At 42.2% G+C, this 16,523-nt stretch overlaps 1 protein-coding gene across 2 annotated transcripts in view; it reads left to right on the top strand.

The window, feature by feature from the left end:
- The window catches only part of OSBPL5 (oxysterol binding protein like 5), a 217,700-nt gene that overhangs the window by 117,450 nt on the left and 83,727 nt on the right, over positions 1–16,523 (top strand). Inside the window, exons 2-3 of one of the 2 annotated variants that reach the window (XM_019551926.1) lie at positions 3,525–3,681; positions 14,888–14,961. In XM_019551926.1, coding sequence (XP_019407471.1) covers positions 3,546–3,681; positions 14,888–14,961 — 210 coding nt within the window. In that variant the 5' untranslated portion in view covers positions 3,525–3,545. Of the gene's footprint in view, positions 1–3,524; positions 3,682–11,791; positions 11,884–14,887; positions 14,962–16,523 lie in introns of those variants that run through there. The other variant, XM_019551927.1, reaches the window with a different exon arrangement.

Below are 16,523 nucleotides of genomic sequence, written 5' to 3'. Positions count from 1 at the left end.
GCTAGGGTCTGAAACCAGCTTCCAAGAGAAGTGGTGCAGGCTCCTACCCTGGGGGTCTTTAAGAGGAGGTTAGATGAACATCTTGCTGGGGTCATTTGATCCCAGTACTCTTTCCTGCCATGGCAGGGGGTCGGACTAGATGATCTGCTCAGGTCCCTTCCGACCCTAGAAACTATGAAACTATGAGGCCTGTGTGAAGCGGTTAGTATTCGCTTCGGATTCGGCCAATTCAGGGGACAGTGATTTGATTCGCTTATTTGAAGCACTGTCCCGAATCGATTCAGCTGAATCTGATTTGGAGATTTGGCTGCTGCCGAATCTCCAAATCACACAGGCCCCACCCCTTGCCCGCTCTCCCAGCCCTGCCCATGCCAGCTCCTGGCTCTTTGAAAAATAAAACCCTGCACTCACTGGCTGCTGCCAGGTGGGGGGGACAGTCCCCACTGCCCCCCCCACTGCATGGGGGGCTCTGTAAAGAGCCCCCAGAAGCCTCAAGGCTGCTGCAGCAGCTGGTGTGTGTGTGTGGGGGGGTTGTTATTGTGTTTTGTAAAGGGCTAGGAGCTGGGGCAGGCCTGGCAGGGGTCCCCCCATGGTTCCCTCCCCCCTCTTCCAGCCTCCCCTCCCCAACCCCCTACTTACCAGCATGGAGTTCAGGTCCAGCTCCCTGCTGCAGCCAGCGGGGACTGCCCAAATTGCCAAAGTTCTCCGAATCTTTTCCGAATCAATTCAGACAGCTTCCAATTTATTCAGACCTTTTAATTGGTCCCCTGATTTGATTTGGATTTAGAGCTTTGGCTGCCAAATTGGGCCGAATCTCCTCCAAATTGAGTCAACACCCAAAGCTTCACACAGCCCTACTTTTCATATGTTACCCAGTGGCTGTCCATAGTTAAATAGGACACCAACAGTCCTTGCTGCTGAGCAACTGCCCCCCAGTGCAGATATGAAGAAAGGCAGAGCAGCATCATTATAACTATGTCAGTCTTCGCATGACTAACTGATGTAAAATAACACATGAAGGAATCCTTAGCCACCCACTACATAGTGTATAGAGTCAGTAGACAAAGACTTCGAAAGTAAATGTATTCTCTGTGGCCAAACCAAATACACAGCCTGATCCAGCTCCTATTCAAGTCAATAGATGAGATGAGAGCCAGATGGGGAAAAAAAGCATTAACATTTGTAACATTTCATGGCCCTCTTTTCATTGTGTGGATGTTGTATTTCTGAATGGTTTCCTGTAGCTCCGTATGATAAAATTGGCCTGTCTGGGCCAATGCTATTTGGGGAGAAAATCCCACGGGACTGCTTTTGATTAGAGCAGCTTACAAGCAGTTCCAAAGGTGGAAAGTTCAGATAGTCTTTCTGGGAACAAAGACAGAAAATAGCTCAGAGGGTTAGCATTCTCAAAACAGTTTTTTTTAGCCAGGATTATTTTAAAATATTTTCTATGAGATAAGTAAACAGACAGATTTTTCTTGTCCCCTTCTTGAAGTGGACTTCTTTTGATTTTTTTTTTGTTCCTGGAACTCTCTACAATCACAAGGTATAAACTTGTGGAAAGAATAGACTAGGATTTGGTTTGGGCCTGAACTGAAACAGTAGCTTGGAACCCTTTTGGAGAACTTTGAATCTAGACTTTGCTGCTTGACCCCCATCTAAAATGGAGTCACTTTGTCTTCCAAAAGCAAATGGTGGGCCTGACTTTCCACTACCTCCTTTGATATAGTCGAAGTTATTATAGTAAGCAGCAGCTGTTTCAGTGACTCATTAGCATTTCACACCCATTTTGCAGAGACATATTTGATAATACTTGGTCCTTTTGAGAGATGTTGCAATGTCTGAAGCACTGTACTGATCTTACTCAATCTTCTGTCAGTCAAGTAGGTAAGAAAGATTTCCCCCTGTTGTGTAGGTGGGAAAACCAAAGGAAACAGAAGTGATTTATCTATGTAGACCAGAGGTAATGCTAGGATTAAAAGCCAGGACTGTTTCTGGTCTTCCAGAACCCACTGTTTTTCCTTCCATAAAAATGCATGCAGTGGTTCATTTTAAATTAGGCTCCTGTAGCCTAAAAATTGTCCATGAGGGAAGGAAGGAACCATGTCTCTTACCTTTTTGATAGTGTAATGCTTAATCAGTCAAAAAGCATTGTTACTTGTGCCATCTTCTTCATGGACCAGTGTACAGGTGCCAGAGACATACCCAGGTAACATGCAAGAGGATGTTTTCTCATCTGGGCACAGATTCTTACCCCTTTCTCTGTTTGCTTAGCACTACCTCAGTGGCTCAAAGCAGCAGAAAAGCTGCATCCAGATGAGGAAAATAGACCCCTGTGGTAGACTAAGATATCTTTGCGGTGTCAGACACAGGCTGATACATAGTCCACCTGACATTGAGGATGGCAGTCCCCAGTGCAGCCAGTATAACTGAAACCGGTGTCTAGGCTTATGTCTCTTACAGGCTGAGCCAAGAATCTGGCCTGTTTTTTTCTTCATAACCTAAAGAAAGGGGCAAGCTTACAGGCTGTTTTTGGGAAACAGTGCCCTGAAGCTTCACTGGGCTTTTCCCGAGATCTATTCCTCAGGGCAGCAATTCATCCTCTTGGAGGAAGCGTACCTTGTATTCCCTCCTGCAAACCCTGCAGGCAAAGTGAACTCCCCTTGCTGCTAATGAGAGCTCTGCTTCCAATCGCACATCAGGGAGAGAGAATAGAGCCTAGAATTCAGGAAGACAGTCATAATATCCAATTGTAGTGGATGAGAAAGGGCTGCTTGTCAGATGGGTATAAAAGAAACCTTTAATTCCAATCAGGATAATCTAATGCATTAGCTGAGCACTGGTAAATAGCACACAGCACTGCCAGGCTCTCGTATTAAGAAGTAGGGAGGCTTTCCAAAAGATAAATGTGGTTCTGTATGGTAGTTCTATGGTGAAGCAAATCTTATCGTATTGATCAAACCACAAGGCTGATCTAAAGAAAATGTGAAGTGGCTCACACGTCCTGTATTAAGAAACTGGGAAGGGAAGGAGTGGTACTGGCTTTTCTTCACTAGTTCCCAGCAAAGCTCATATTGCTCTTGTCATTGGATTGGCAGCTTTTCTTCCCATAGTTACCATGGACTAGATTTTACTTCAGTGACAGCAGCCAAAAAATGGTAAACTCCACTGGCATCAGTGGGGTTACTATGATATAAGGAACACCAGAAAGGTAATTCAGCTACTGTGCTCTAGGCATGGGCTAATAAGTAACTATAATTCTTGACATTATCTTCAGAGCCTCATGGATGTTACCTTGGCTGGATTCATGGCACGGCCCCAAACCATGAATTGTTGGGAGTCAGCAGAGCAGTAATTGTGGCTTTGTACTATTATAGCAATATTTTTTGGGGCTTAGCATTTTTTTTTTAAACTTGGCACTTTACTCTGGATTAGGGAGCTTTGCAGCAGCAAATTCAACTGGGTGTAAAACTTTGATTTCCTCTGTCTTTCTATTAACTGTAATTACTCTCCCTGCCTTTCAGAAAACCCCCACAACTCATGCCATGAAGGAAGAGAATTTTCTCCGCCGCAGGTTCTCTCTCTGTCCTGCTTCATCCACTCCTCAGAAAATCGACCCTCGCAAGCTGACACGGAATCTGTTCTTTGGAGCTGACAATGAGATCTACCCGCTCAGCCCAGGTCAGTTTGTGCTGCATTGAATCAGCATGTGCCCTTGCACCGCTTTGCCTGAATCTCAGTGCAACACACACACGAACAGTACAGCACTGTTAAACCGGCCCTTTGGGTGAGTGAGCGCAAATAAATTTACCATGTCTGCAAGCCACAAAGACATAACTTGGTGTGGAAGCAAAAGCAGGAGGTTATAAAAGTCTTGCAGCAAGTGGACAACCCATCCTACAAAGTCCTAAGAGACTTTGGAAAGATGCTACAAGCCCTCAACATTCATTCATTCAATGGAGTGGAAGGCATTCACCCCTCAGAGAGGGGCCCAGATCTAGCTAAATGTTGAGCCAAATGGCCTAAAACTGTAGAAAAGAGGGTGATCTGGGGTACCCATTTCAGAGAACCTTTGAATGGATTGTCCTAAAAACTGGGCCTTTTTAAAGTGTCAAATGGACAACCATAATTTTTAGCCACTTTTAAAAACAGTGATTGTCATGTACATTTTTGGCCTTCTAACATACATAACAAATTCTGTTTCTCCAATGCTAATATCGTTAGCATTTTTTCCCACTAATATTGCCCAATTGCAATAAATATACCACTGGCTTCAAGAATTTACAATACTTCCTTCAGGGTTAAATTAAAATTACTAGCAACCATCTGTTCTGAAGGAAACAGAATTGACTATATTGTTGTGGTGTTTCCTGTATGTAGTAAACACTCAATTAAGAGCAGTTTTGCTGATTGCAATCTGGATCAGGTACTAGTCTGTAAACATGTGCTTCAACCTATGCTGAAGGTGCAATCACAATTTTGCAAACTCAAATTGTGGTTGTCACTGATAAGTTTAATAATTAAACCCGCAGGTGCCTCTGTAAGTTGTTGCAATTCTGATATTTCTGGGAAAGAGGGTAATGTCACTGGCAAAAAAACAAAACAGCGTTAGTACTTCTACAGGATCCAATAGTGCTTGGTGTTCTCCTAATATAGAACAAAATCAAATCTGGAACCAAAGAGTTTATAATCAAAACCCAACATTTTCAGGCGGCTTCTTACTTTCAAGTGCCTATTTTTGGATGTCCAACTGGAGTCAACTTGGGCCTAATTCAGGAGTGCTGAGTTCACTAGAAGCAGTACATGCTCACCACCTTCTGAAAATTAGTTCAGGGCTAGCACAGGGTGGAGACATAAAACTTGTGACACTCAGAACTTAAGGCCTCTTACAAAATGTGGCCACAACTAAAAATGCTCCACTTAGATGTCAGCAGCAATGGCAGTGGCAGTCCTTCAATGTGAGGATGATGTTCTTCCAGTAAATAAGGAAGCTATCAGTGAGTCTGCAGCTGACGAGGCCATGTGAGATCTGAATGTTCAGCTGTAGATGTAGCAGATGGTTGTGGGAGGAAGGAGTAGATTCTGGTGATGCCAGGTCACAGCTCTTTCTCTTAATCCCTTTCATCTATCTGCCTCCATAGCAGAGTGAATTTCCTCAAAATCTTTGAAGTTTTGTCCTATGTCACAGCATCCTTGGAGATGATTCTGTGCTTGAGTCTCCCAGGTATTGATGTTATTATTGCATGTATTTAGATTGGCCTTCAAGGTGTCCTTAAATCCCTACCTCTACTCACCTCCAGAGTGGTGACCATCAGTGAAATGGGTATATAAAACCTGTTTTGGGAGCCAGTGGTTAGGCATTATGATACATCTTGTCCAATGGAACTGATACTATATAAACATGGCTTCGGTAGAGTAAAAAAGTCTGCAGCAAATTACATTCTCATGGCTGAGCTGGACCAAGAGCTGGGTCTATTAGCCAACTTTTTGCACACTGGAGAAATTTAGTTTTGAAGAACAGACGTTTCAACCTTCTGCCAGCTTTGTCTGCTGCAATGGAAGTGAGCAGCTGCTTATGATTATGTACATGCCAAATAAATAAAACATCCTGAAAAATGACCTACTTACTTGTTCATTTGAGAAGTGTTGAGTGCTGTTAGCTTCCATCTGAGACAGTAAAAGTTGAGGGGTTTCCATATCTTCATCTCCTTTATCAAAATGGCTTTGTTCTTAGTCCACCTTCCATATCACAGTACTTTGTTTCTCCTTGTTACGTGCAGGCAAGCTTTTTTTTTGTAACTACACCCTCTGAATGCATGTGTGCACAAAGTGCATTGTGCTGCATTTGAGGTTTTGTTCTTTTTTTTCTGATCATCCCAAATAACTTGCAGCATTAGCACAAGTGAGGAAAACAGCCATGGTTTTCTTCCCCTTCCACCCAATGCAGAAGGAAGGTGTGCTTGAGTTTTTTTAAACTAGAATACAAATAAAACCATGTCATTGCTTGAAGCCGTACGTGCAGGCCTAGGGGTGGGGGTCTTATGGTTTTATTTTCTCCCTTGGATTTTTTATCCCATTTATCTTTCTTTCCTGTTCATTCTCTTTCCTTCAGCTTTAATCTTGTCTTTCTTTAATTTATATGCTTTGAAAAAGCAGCCTCTTCTCATCCCTCATCTTTGTTTGCATCCCATATCTCACTCTTTGCTTTCTTCCCATATATGTTCTCCTTTTACTCTTTTTCTTCTGCTCCTGTAGTTACCCTTGTATTTCATTCTCTCTCCTCTATGAGGATCAGCTTTCCACTTCCTCCCCTCTCTCTATGGGATGTGGCTACTGTGGAATGGTCTAGGTATTCCACTCCCCACTATCATCAACTTGCAGAGAGGCAAAGCGCTGCTTGACCTGGTACTGGTAACGGAGGATGACCTTTTCAGCGACCTAATGATCAAAGGGAAGCTGAGTGACAATGACCACGAGCTGATCACCTTCACCATCCACCATAAAGCTGGCAAGTCAGTCAACAATACAGAAGTCCTTGACTTCAGGAAAGCTGACTTTGACAAGCTCAGGAGGTTTGTCAGTGAGGCCCTAAGGGACCATGACCCAAAGGGGAGGGCAGTTCAGGAAGAGTGGTCACTCCTCAGGAGAACGATCCTGGATGCACAAACAAAGTCTATTCCATCTTGGAGGAAAGGCAGCAAAAGGGCACAGTGGCCCCCTTGGCTCTGCAGGGAACTAGCAGACCTCCTGCATCTGAAAAGAAAGGCCTACAAAGGATGGAGAATGGGATCCACCTGCAAGGAGAAATATTCTGCACTGCTCCAAACCTGCAGAGAGCAAACCAGAAAAGCCAAGACTGTGACTGAATTCCAACTGGCTACAAGTATCAAGAACAATAAAAAGTCCTTTTTTAGATATGTGGGGAGCTGGAGGAAAAGCAAGGGCAACATTGGACCCCTGCTTAACCAGACAGGACAGTTGACAACCGACGCCCAGGAAAAAGCCAACTTTCTAAATGGGTATTTTGCGTTGGCCTTTCACCAGTTCCATGGGATGCCCCTGCTCATTACGGGACGGGAAGGCCCGGGTGAGGGAGATTCCTTACCCTCCATCAATGCTGACCTTGTGAAGGAACACCTTGAGAGGCTGGATACCTTCAAGTCAGCTGGCCCTGACAGTTTACACCCCAGGGTACTCAAGGAGCTGGCAAGCATCATAGCTCAGCCCCTGGGACAGATCTTCGAAAACTCCTGGTGCTCTGGTAAAGTGCCTAAAGACTGGAAGAAGGCCAATGTGGTGCCTATCTTCAAGAAAGGGAGGAAGGTGGATCTGGCAAACTTCAGGCCCATCAGCCTGACCTCTATCCCAGAGAAGATCCTGGAAAAGATTATGAAAGAGACCATTCTCAACAGACTGGCTGATGGCAAAATCCTGACGGATAGCCAGCATGGGTTTGTTGCAAGTAGGTCTTGCCTGACCAATCTTATTTCCTTTTATGACAAGGTGACCTATCACCTGGACAAGGGAGAAGAGATTGATGTCATATATCTTGACTTCAAAAAAGCCTTCAATCTGGTATCCCATGATCACCTTTTAGCAAAACTGGCCAACTGCAGCCTCGGCTTCACCATGGTCTGCTGGGTGGGGAACTGGCTCCGTGGTTGGACCCAGAGGGTGGTGATTGACAGAAGTCAATCGTTGTGGTGCCCTGTGACCAGTGGGGTCCTCCAACGCTCTGTCCGTGGACCCATATTGTTCAGCATCTTCATTAATGATGTGTACATTGGTGTCAGAAGCAGACTGGCCAAGTTCGCTGCTGACACCAAACTTTGGGGTAAAGCATCCACACCTGAGGACAGGAGGGTGATCCAGGCTGACCTGGACAGGCTCAGGAAATGGGTGGGTGAGAACCTGATGGTGTTTAACACCGAAAAATGCAAGGTTCTCCACCTTGGGAAGAAAACCCGCAGCATGCTTATAGGTTCAGCAGTGCTACGGTGGCTAGCACTACGGATGAAAGGGACTTGGGGGTCACGATTGACCACAAGATGAACATGCGCCTTTAATGTGATGCTGCAGCTACTAAAGTGACCAAAACACTGGCTTGCATCTGTAAATGCTTCTCAAGCAAATCCCAAGACGTCATTCTCCCATTGTATTCGGCCTTGGTGAGGCTGCAGCTGGAGTACTGCATCCAGTTTTGGGCTCCACAATTCAAAAAGGATGTGGAGAAGCTTGAGAGAGTCCAGAGAAGAGCCACACACATGATCAGAGGTCAGGAAAACAGACCTTATAATGAGAGGCTGAGAGCCATGAGACTTTTCAGCCTGGAACAGCACAGGCTCAGGGGTGATCTGATGGCCACCTATAAGTTTATCAAGGGTGTTCACCAGGATCTGGGGGAACGTCTGTTCACCAGAGCGCCCCAAAGGCAAACGGTCACAAACTCCTCCATGACCGTTTCAGGCTGGACATGAGGAAGAACTTCTTTACTGTCCGAGCCCCCAAGGTTTGGCATAGACTGCTGCCAGAGATGGTTCGAGCACTCACTTTGAACGCGTTCAAGAGACATTTGGATGTTTATCTTGCTGGGATCCTATGACCCCTGCTGACTTCCTGCCCCTGGGCCAGGGGACTGGACTCAATCTTCCAAGGTCCTTTCCAGCCCTAATGTCTATGAATCCGTGGAGCTCTGAAGACTTTTTCCATTGATCATTTCCATCCTCTTAATGTTGTGCCTAGATGTTGAATTGGCAACCCAATGAAGGACTGTAATTATTTCCCACCATGGGTGGATCTAGGATTTTGAGAGAGGGGTGCAGATGGTGTGGTGCCTCATCTTATATAACACAACATACAAAAAGAAACTGAAAGAAAAAAAAAAGTATTGGCATGTATATTAATTTGCATATAATATGTATAAAAACACAAGGAGCTAGGCAAAAATAATCACAAGATGTTGCTTATTTAGTCCTGCTGTCATTAGAATTAAGTGTACATCATTTTCAGATTAATAAAACAAAACCAAGCTTTATTGGTTATCCTTTATTATTATCCTGAGCATCTTGACAGTACATCCAATGCTTTACTGAAAGTTCTTTCCACACCTGAGTTAAAGTTCACGTGAGTTAACATTTCCATACCTAAGTTAATTTTCTAACTAGAGTTAAAAACAGCCTGCAGGGCTGTGAAATAGAAGCTATATTACCATTAGCAGCTAACAGACAGCAGAATTGCAGAAGAAAGGATAGCTTGATTAGTGGGACTATTAAAAAAGAGAGGATTGTTAACTCCAGTTGGAATAATAAGCTTAGAAGGAATCAGGTAGAGTGTGATGAGGAGCCACAGAGTTATGCGACTTCCTCACAGCTGCCTGAATAATAATGCTGCTGCTTTTGTTGGATGGTTGGTTTTACACTTTGAGTGAGCCAGGAATCAAAGGGAGGTACAACATACCATTCCACACCTTGGATCTGCCTTGACTTCCTCCATCCTACCACCATGTCTAGCATGGCTGTGGCAGTAGACTTCATAGGCACAGGCTTCAGGGCTGTGAAATAGAAGACTAGTCCTGTGTGGCTTTAGCATGTGTAAATACAAGAGTGACAGACTGTAGACCTCAGCTAAAGCATATTGTAAAGGCTCTCTGAAATGAGAATACTGGTCTGTACCCAGAGGAGGGAAAAAAAGAGGAACATGGCTTTTGGTGTGCTATTCTTACATATAACCACCAAAATTACTGTAACTGGAAAAAAAAAGAAGGGAAAGTCCACAAACAAGAGTCCAATTTCATTTGTTTCCCCTGTTGGTGTCCCTGCCTCCTGAAAGGAAAGGAAAGACGGAAAGAAAGAAGAGATTTTCTTTGGAATACAATGTAATAAGCTGGTAGGGGGAGTAGCTGAAACTATATTTAACTAAGCTTTTTTATGTTGATTAGACTTCACTTTGCTGTCTCTCTAAACAATTTATTTGATTAGTCCTGACACATGAAGGTCACCCAAATTTGGAGTTTCATGTTTCAGACTCCATAGTTCATGCCTAGGAGCATATTCTTGCAAGCTGAAAAGGAAAGAGTTGTATCTAAAAGTGTAGTTTCCTGGCATTTCCAGCCTTCTGTATTAACAATTGCCTCCTGAGAACAGATTCCATTTCTAGTACAAATGTCTGGACTTCCTATAGCATCAGTTAAAATAAGGTATTAAGCATTACATAATTAATTCCCCACAGAAAGGAAAACAAACAGAAAAAGACTGAACAAAATAATTTGTGCTTTTCAAGTAAATGCAGCTAAAGCTCTTTTAAGGTGAGCAGCAGAAGGAATTGTGATTTTGTACAATTGTTCCTCTGTGATATGTATTAAAAAATCTGTCCTCTCTTTGGTAAAGAAGTTGTAGAGCAGCAGCATCACAAGCAACAGTAAACATTTAGTAACTACAAGGAAAAAAAGGTGAGGGGGGAGACCTTTACTTAATCTGTTGATACCCTTAGTTTTGTTTAATTTTATGAGCACCTACGTAATAGAAACACCTGACAAACACTTGGAGGGAAAGCTTCTTCTGAAAGGTTCACACCTGCCCACCCTTTCAATTACAGGCTAAGAAAAACTCCTACTCTACACCATTAAGTATGCCTCCTTCAGAATCAAAGAAGACAAAATTCAATATAGCAAAGGTTCATAAAAAGCATCCAAAGACCTCTGCTTTCAGGTATCATGCTTGTGACAAGCCAAGCAAACTGAAAATGGTCCAATTATATGTATTTTTTCTCTTTTCTATAGGTCTGTTAGAATTATTAGCTACAAACAGACAAGAAGATTAGCATAGGTACTGTTAACACACTTTGAGATTTAGAAGCAGTATGGCTTCCTGAATGCCCAGCATTTGACTTAGAGTCAGTTTTCTTTTTTCAGTAAGGCATTTGCTGTAACCTGGGCAGTAGAAAAAGGATGAGGGGGCACATTTACAAAGGCATATAGGCAGCTGGTAGGCTTTAGAAAAGCATTTTAGCAGATTATGCATTTAGTTTTTATTGGCTTCAGTGGAAACTAAGCACCTAACTTTATAAGCAATATTATGAGTCCTAACAGGTACCTGTTTGTATCTTTTTATCTTCTAAATCATTTCCTAAATTTGGACCACAATCTATATAAGGCAATGAAATTCTAGCCTAGCATATACCTCCTGAGACTTGACAGATGTTACTGTAATAAAAAAAAAATCAATTAAATCTGAACAAGTGTTAGTCCATTCTGTCTTACTAGATTTATTGTCTACATTTCCTTCAGTAATTAACCAGATGCCATATCAAGAAAAGTTATAAAGCAATCACTCTCATGCTGTGTTGAACTAATCAAGGCACTCTTCAACAATCTAGTAATTCAGCTTTGTGCTCAGAGAAAAGGGGCCCTACCAATTATCAGCTATTCTGGTTAAGTTATTAAGAGAGAAATAAATGGAACTGGTAGGCTAAAGCTCAGAGTTAAAACTCAAACAAAAGAAACTTGTATTTGAGAAAAAATATAGGTATGCATTATATCCACAGCGTACAATGTAACAGAAGAACGAGAGAGGGATATCAGTAGCTCAAATACATAATATGCTAGGCTATAGTATCTGAAACTTTTTGTAAAATATCTTCCTTAGCACTTAAACCCCCTTCCTCCCAGCCATCCCTTTTCTAGAAGTGCAACTGGCCTACTTCCTGAATTCTTTCTTATCGTATAGCTCAAAGCTTTGCCTTTACTTTTTTATGGCAGCCCTCCCTGTTCTGCTGAGTGGCTGGCCCTTTAAATCTGCAGATTTAAATAAGTTCAACCTCTACAGTGGCCTTTTTGGGATAGCAGTTTTGTGGTGGGGGAAGTAGGAATGGCTGCTCCTGTAGCTAGTAAGTATTTGGTTTCTTTTATGCTTAGCTTGATTTTTCTTTCCTTCTTCTTGAAAGGATGCAGGTTCAGGGCCTGGGTGGGGTTTTGTCTCTAAGGGAGTGTCCAGACAGACTCTTCGTGAGTTTTCCCTCAATATGCTGGTTCTCTGTCTTCTTTTCAAGAAGACTGTTTAAACATGTAATTACTTAAGAAACCTAAGTAGTTCCTACTACAGAGGACTTGCAAACAGTACAACATACAGAAGCTATATAAATTGTAGGCCAAATGACCCTCAAAAGGACTTGATTAACTGTTGTGATTTTCTCTAATTAAAAAAAAAAAAAAAAAAAGGAGTATCTATAAGGAAATTCTAGTTTGCATAGTGCCAGGGGAGAAGGATGATCTACAACTCAAAAGATGCCCATCATCCTGTTGTTTACATGCTAAGCTTTTAACCCTATCATTCAACCAAGGCAAAAATCTTCCTGCAGTGCAATTTTTAAATTTTTCTGTATATTTACCCACAAGGTGTGAAACTTTTATTTAAGTAATAAGGTATAATTGAGGGGCTGGTGTGAATTAATCTTGTTACTGACAAATGCCACTGGTATCAACTTCCATCCCTGTGAATGACAAAGGTATCTTATGGCTTCCATTAACTTTAATGGGACTTGAAGACCATATGCTGCCTTCCAATGCATATGTATGCACAGACAGAAAAATATACCCACCTGCATGGAGGAAGCTAATGAACTAAATTCAACAGCAGTAGAACTGAGTGAGTATTTTAGCTACCACCTGGTGTAGGAGATCTCTGGAGATGAAGAGGGTGGGGAGAAGTGCTAATGCATGCAAAGCAAGGAACCTAAGAGCATTTAGGACTTTCTCCATATAGTCCCTTCTGGGTCTCTCTCTAGCCATGATGGCATAGTTGATTTAGTAACTCTGCTGCCAGCCTAAGGTTTTCTTCTGGGGGATATTTTTAGGCAGTCTATGTACAGGCTGGGCTGTTGAGAGTTAGGATGGTTTGGTTTTTGAGGAACTAGCTTGGGTTTCTGTGATTGGGGCTTATTTCCTGGTTCTAGCACCAGCTTCCCTTATGACCTTGAATATGTTCCTTAACCTCCCTCTTCGTTTCTCCATTGCGAATTGGATGAGATGCTCTTCTTTCCTTCTCTCTGAGGGCATTTGTTTTGCTTCTGCTTTGTAGTGGGAGAAAAATATGGGAACTAATAGATCTGAAGCTATGGTCAGGCTTAGCTCACGATGCTGGAAAGTGAATGCATGTAACATGGTCCTGAGTCTAGGCAGCATATCTTATAACGGTAAGAAGGTGAAGTTAAAAAATACTGTTAAAGTGATCAGGCTCCAAAGGGCTGATCAGTGACTATAACCAGTACAGCTTTCTGCAGGGAATCTCAACAACGCTGACTCATGAAATCTTATCCCTCTTCCAGTTATGGTGTTGATTCTTTCTTTCTTCAGGATAACTGACAAATCCAGTTTTCTCTCACAGTTGTTGTAATGAAGTTATAACAGAAAACATTATGACACTGTATTCTCCACCAGCCCCCACTACTAATTTCTCTCATCTTTTAATTTTTTTAAATGACTGTTCTGCATACTTCTTAAGACTTGTCTTTTTTTACTGCCATGCCAAAGTTGTGCTTGATTCAGTGATACTGATGTTGAATTCCTCTTTCTTTGTTGTCCGTCTCCTAGTTTTTGCAATGCTCCATTTCATAGTTTCTGCGCTTTTTCTGTATATACATGAATGCATGCAAAATTACCTTTTTCATATAGGCGAGTAGTCTCCCAGTCTTGTGTGGGACTGAAGTACTCATGTGAAATGATTTGTATAAGGTTTCTCATTTGTGGTACTGAATACTCCAAGTAAACTTCTGGCTCCATTGATATCTGTGCCAATGCTCCCCTTAACTTCAATAGAACAAGAGTTGTCTTTCTGCCTTTCATTTGGTTCCCTTTCTATTTTTGCATTCACAGAGGAGTCCAAAACTTCTAATGCTACTTGGCTGTTGTCATTGTTGAGTAGTTTTTTGATGTTTTAACCAGTTAAATAACCAGTTTTGATGGTTATTTATTGTACTGCAATAGGATATTAGTCTTGGCAGTAAAACAATAGTCTGATCAAGTGCTGTGTACTTAATAGCATTTATGAGCTTTCCTTTAGTATAAAGCATGATTTCAATTGGCAAAAGGTGCAGAATTTGTGCAGATAATGCCAGCGCATTATCCTAAAAAAGGTACATGTTTATATACATAGTATATTTTAGTGACTTTTAAAATGTATATATTTATACATGATGAAACCTCAAGCCCCTCGCATATGCCAATTATTAGCAAGTATTTCTTGAAGCAACTACCCATTAGCCTTTATGATCTCATGACCACCCCAGAATGCATGCAACTTTTTGTAGCTCCTTCTGTAACGTTCTGAGTTGTGTAATATTGATTGGGAAAAGGATAATGTAATGTCAGATGTAATAAAGTGTAGTTGCTGAATAAGGAGGATAAAACAAAACATTGAATAGCTTTTTAGTACTTGAGCATCATTCATTCTGTGCTCTGAATGAGGCAGGAAGCTTGTGGTAAGGAAAATACTATGTAGTAATGTGATTAAAGGCAGCATCATAATGCATATATACCAGGGGACTAAATTAAGGCTGTAGAAGTGACATTCAGTCAGGTATTTCCTAACCTTTTAAACGTTTGACTTTGCAACCATAATGACTCTCCAGTGTTGTCGTTTTTAGATGTAATTTTAAATAGTAATAATTAAAAAGCAACCTTCATTATGTGAATTTATTACAATAAATGTAATACCTTTGCAGAAGGTAAATTGCACATAGATCTGTGTGATTTTAAAGCCACGCCTGGCTTTCTGTTGGTTGCTCTATTATTATTTGTTATGTTAGCAGTGGTCTTTTTAAGGGCTGATGGCTTTGAGTAGCCCTGGTCGCCCACAGCAGTTCTCAGTTTCTTCATTTTGTTATTCTGTTGCAGGAAAAGACATGGAAGGAAATAGCCCGTCAATGGTGAAGGATGAGGCTCCCCAGACACCAAACTCCATTAGCAAGGTACTGTGGCATGGGACAATAACTTTGCTATGTCTCGCTTACATCTCTTTTCAGGTTTTGTTAGTGATTGATCAATTCAATATTGAACATGTAGGGTTCATCTACACGAGCAATTAACTCAATGTGATGAACTCTGGAAAACTCCTCCCAGGCACAGCATTTAAACGAGCACATGGGACTATAGCTATTTGAGCCTAGGCAGAGCATCCCCAGGCTGGAAGGAGGCCTGGGGAGTCAGCCCCAGGTGGTGGCATCGGGCATGGAGGGGCTGGCTGGAACACAAGAGTGCCCAAAGAGCGGAGCCATGTGGCTAGGCAGCAGGCAGGGGTCTGGCCCCCTACTGCCTGGGCTGACCAGGCACAACTTACACTGACAAGGTCAGTGTTTACATGTGCACTTAGACACAGTTATTTTCACTGCTGCAAGATATTACTGTCCTATATTAACATTATATTGCTGTGGTCTAATAGCATCTCATGTGTAGGCTTTTACTGCTTTGGTCCAAAAGTGCACTGTCTCCATTTTTCTGTATGCTGATGCACATTTTGCTGCTTTTACAACCGCATGCGGCGCAGCGCAGTTCACCTCAGCTTGTGTGCAGAGCAGACTTGATTAATCAAGTCTGCACTGAAACAGCATATCTCTGGCATGTTGCAGGATAAAAAAAGTATGTGTATAAATGCTCTATGCTGCAACAAATTAGACTGCTGTGCAGTTACCTGCACAGCATGTGTGAATGCACCCATAATCACTGAGAAGTGTGAAGGGTGTATATAGGCTTTTCTTAATCCCTGCCTAAGGCTTCCCTGTTGGCCAGCAGACTGATTTATAGCTAATGGAGTGAAGACCTCTCAGATTCTTTCTGATGTGTTTTGATGGATGTTATTAAGGTCTTGGTCCTGGTATTAATCTTTCCAACTTGAGGCCCTAATTTTTTATTCTGCTACGACTGTCTCTATATGCAAAGATGGGAGTCTTTTGGAAGGTTGTGGAGCTTTAACGAAATGTGTACTTGAAGAATAACAAGTCCCTCTACAGCATTAAGACCAGTTAGCCCCTAAGAATTAGAGATGGGGCACAACTTGAATATTTTATCAACACTTGTCTGTTGCCTTCCAATGTCTAGTTAGATCCAGGTTTGTTTTTGCTGACCCAAGCTCATGATCTTGTACTGAGCTCTCTTCATTCAGACTCCATCCATTGCAGAGCTCCTTTGAAGCACCTCAGAGTCCCAATCCACATAACAAGGGCAGCAAAAACAAAACTAGGACTCCCTCACTCCTCTTCAGCACTGGAAGCAATTACATTGGCAACTAAATGTGCTAGAGCTGCAAAAATGTACAGATGCTGTTTTTCATCATAATGGTCTGGTCACTTCAGGTGAGGTCTTTAATACTTGCAGATGACTTGGTCACAGTTTGGTCCCCAGCTAGGTTCCATGCCTGTAGTTCTCATCTTGCCCACTCTACCATGGCTAGAAAAGTCTAGGTTAAAATCATGCCATTCTGCTCTTCTGTTTTCCTTTCCAGCAGAGCATTTTGAAACAAGGCTTGAAAATCTGT

The sequence above is a fragment of the Crocodylus porosus genome, unplaced genomic scaffold (assembly GCF_001723895.1).
Source record: "Crocodylus porosus isolate Cpor-Errol unplaced genomic scaffold, CroPor_comp1, whole genome shotgun sequence".
Taxonomy (NCBI): Eukaryota; Metazoa; Chordata; order Crocodylia; family Crocodylidae; genus Crocodylus; species Crocodylus porosus.
Note: the sequence above shows the minus strand (reverse complement) of the source record. Positions and strands in the feature narration are given on the sequence as shown.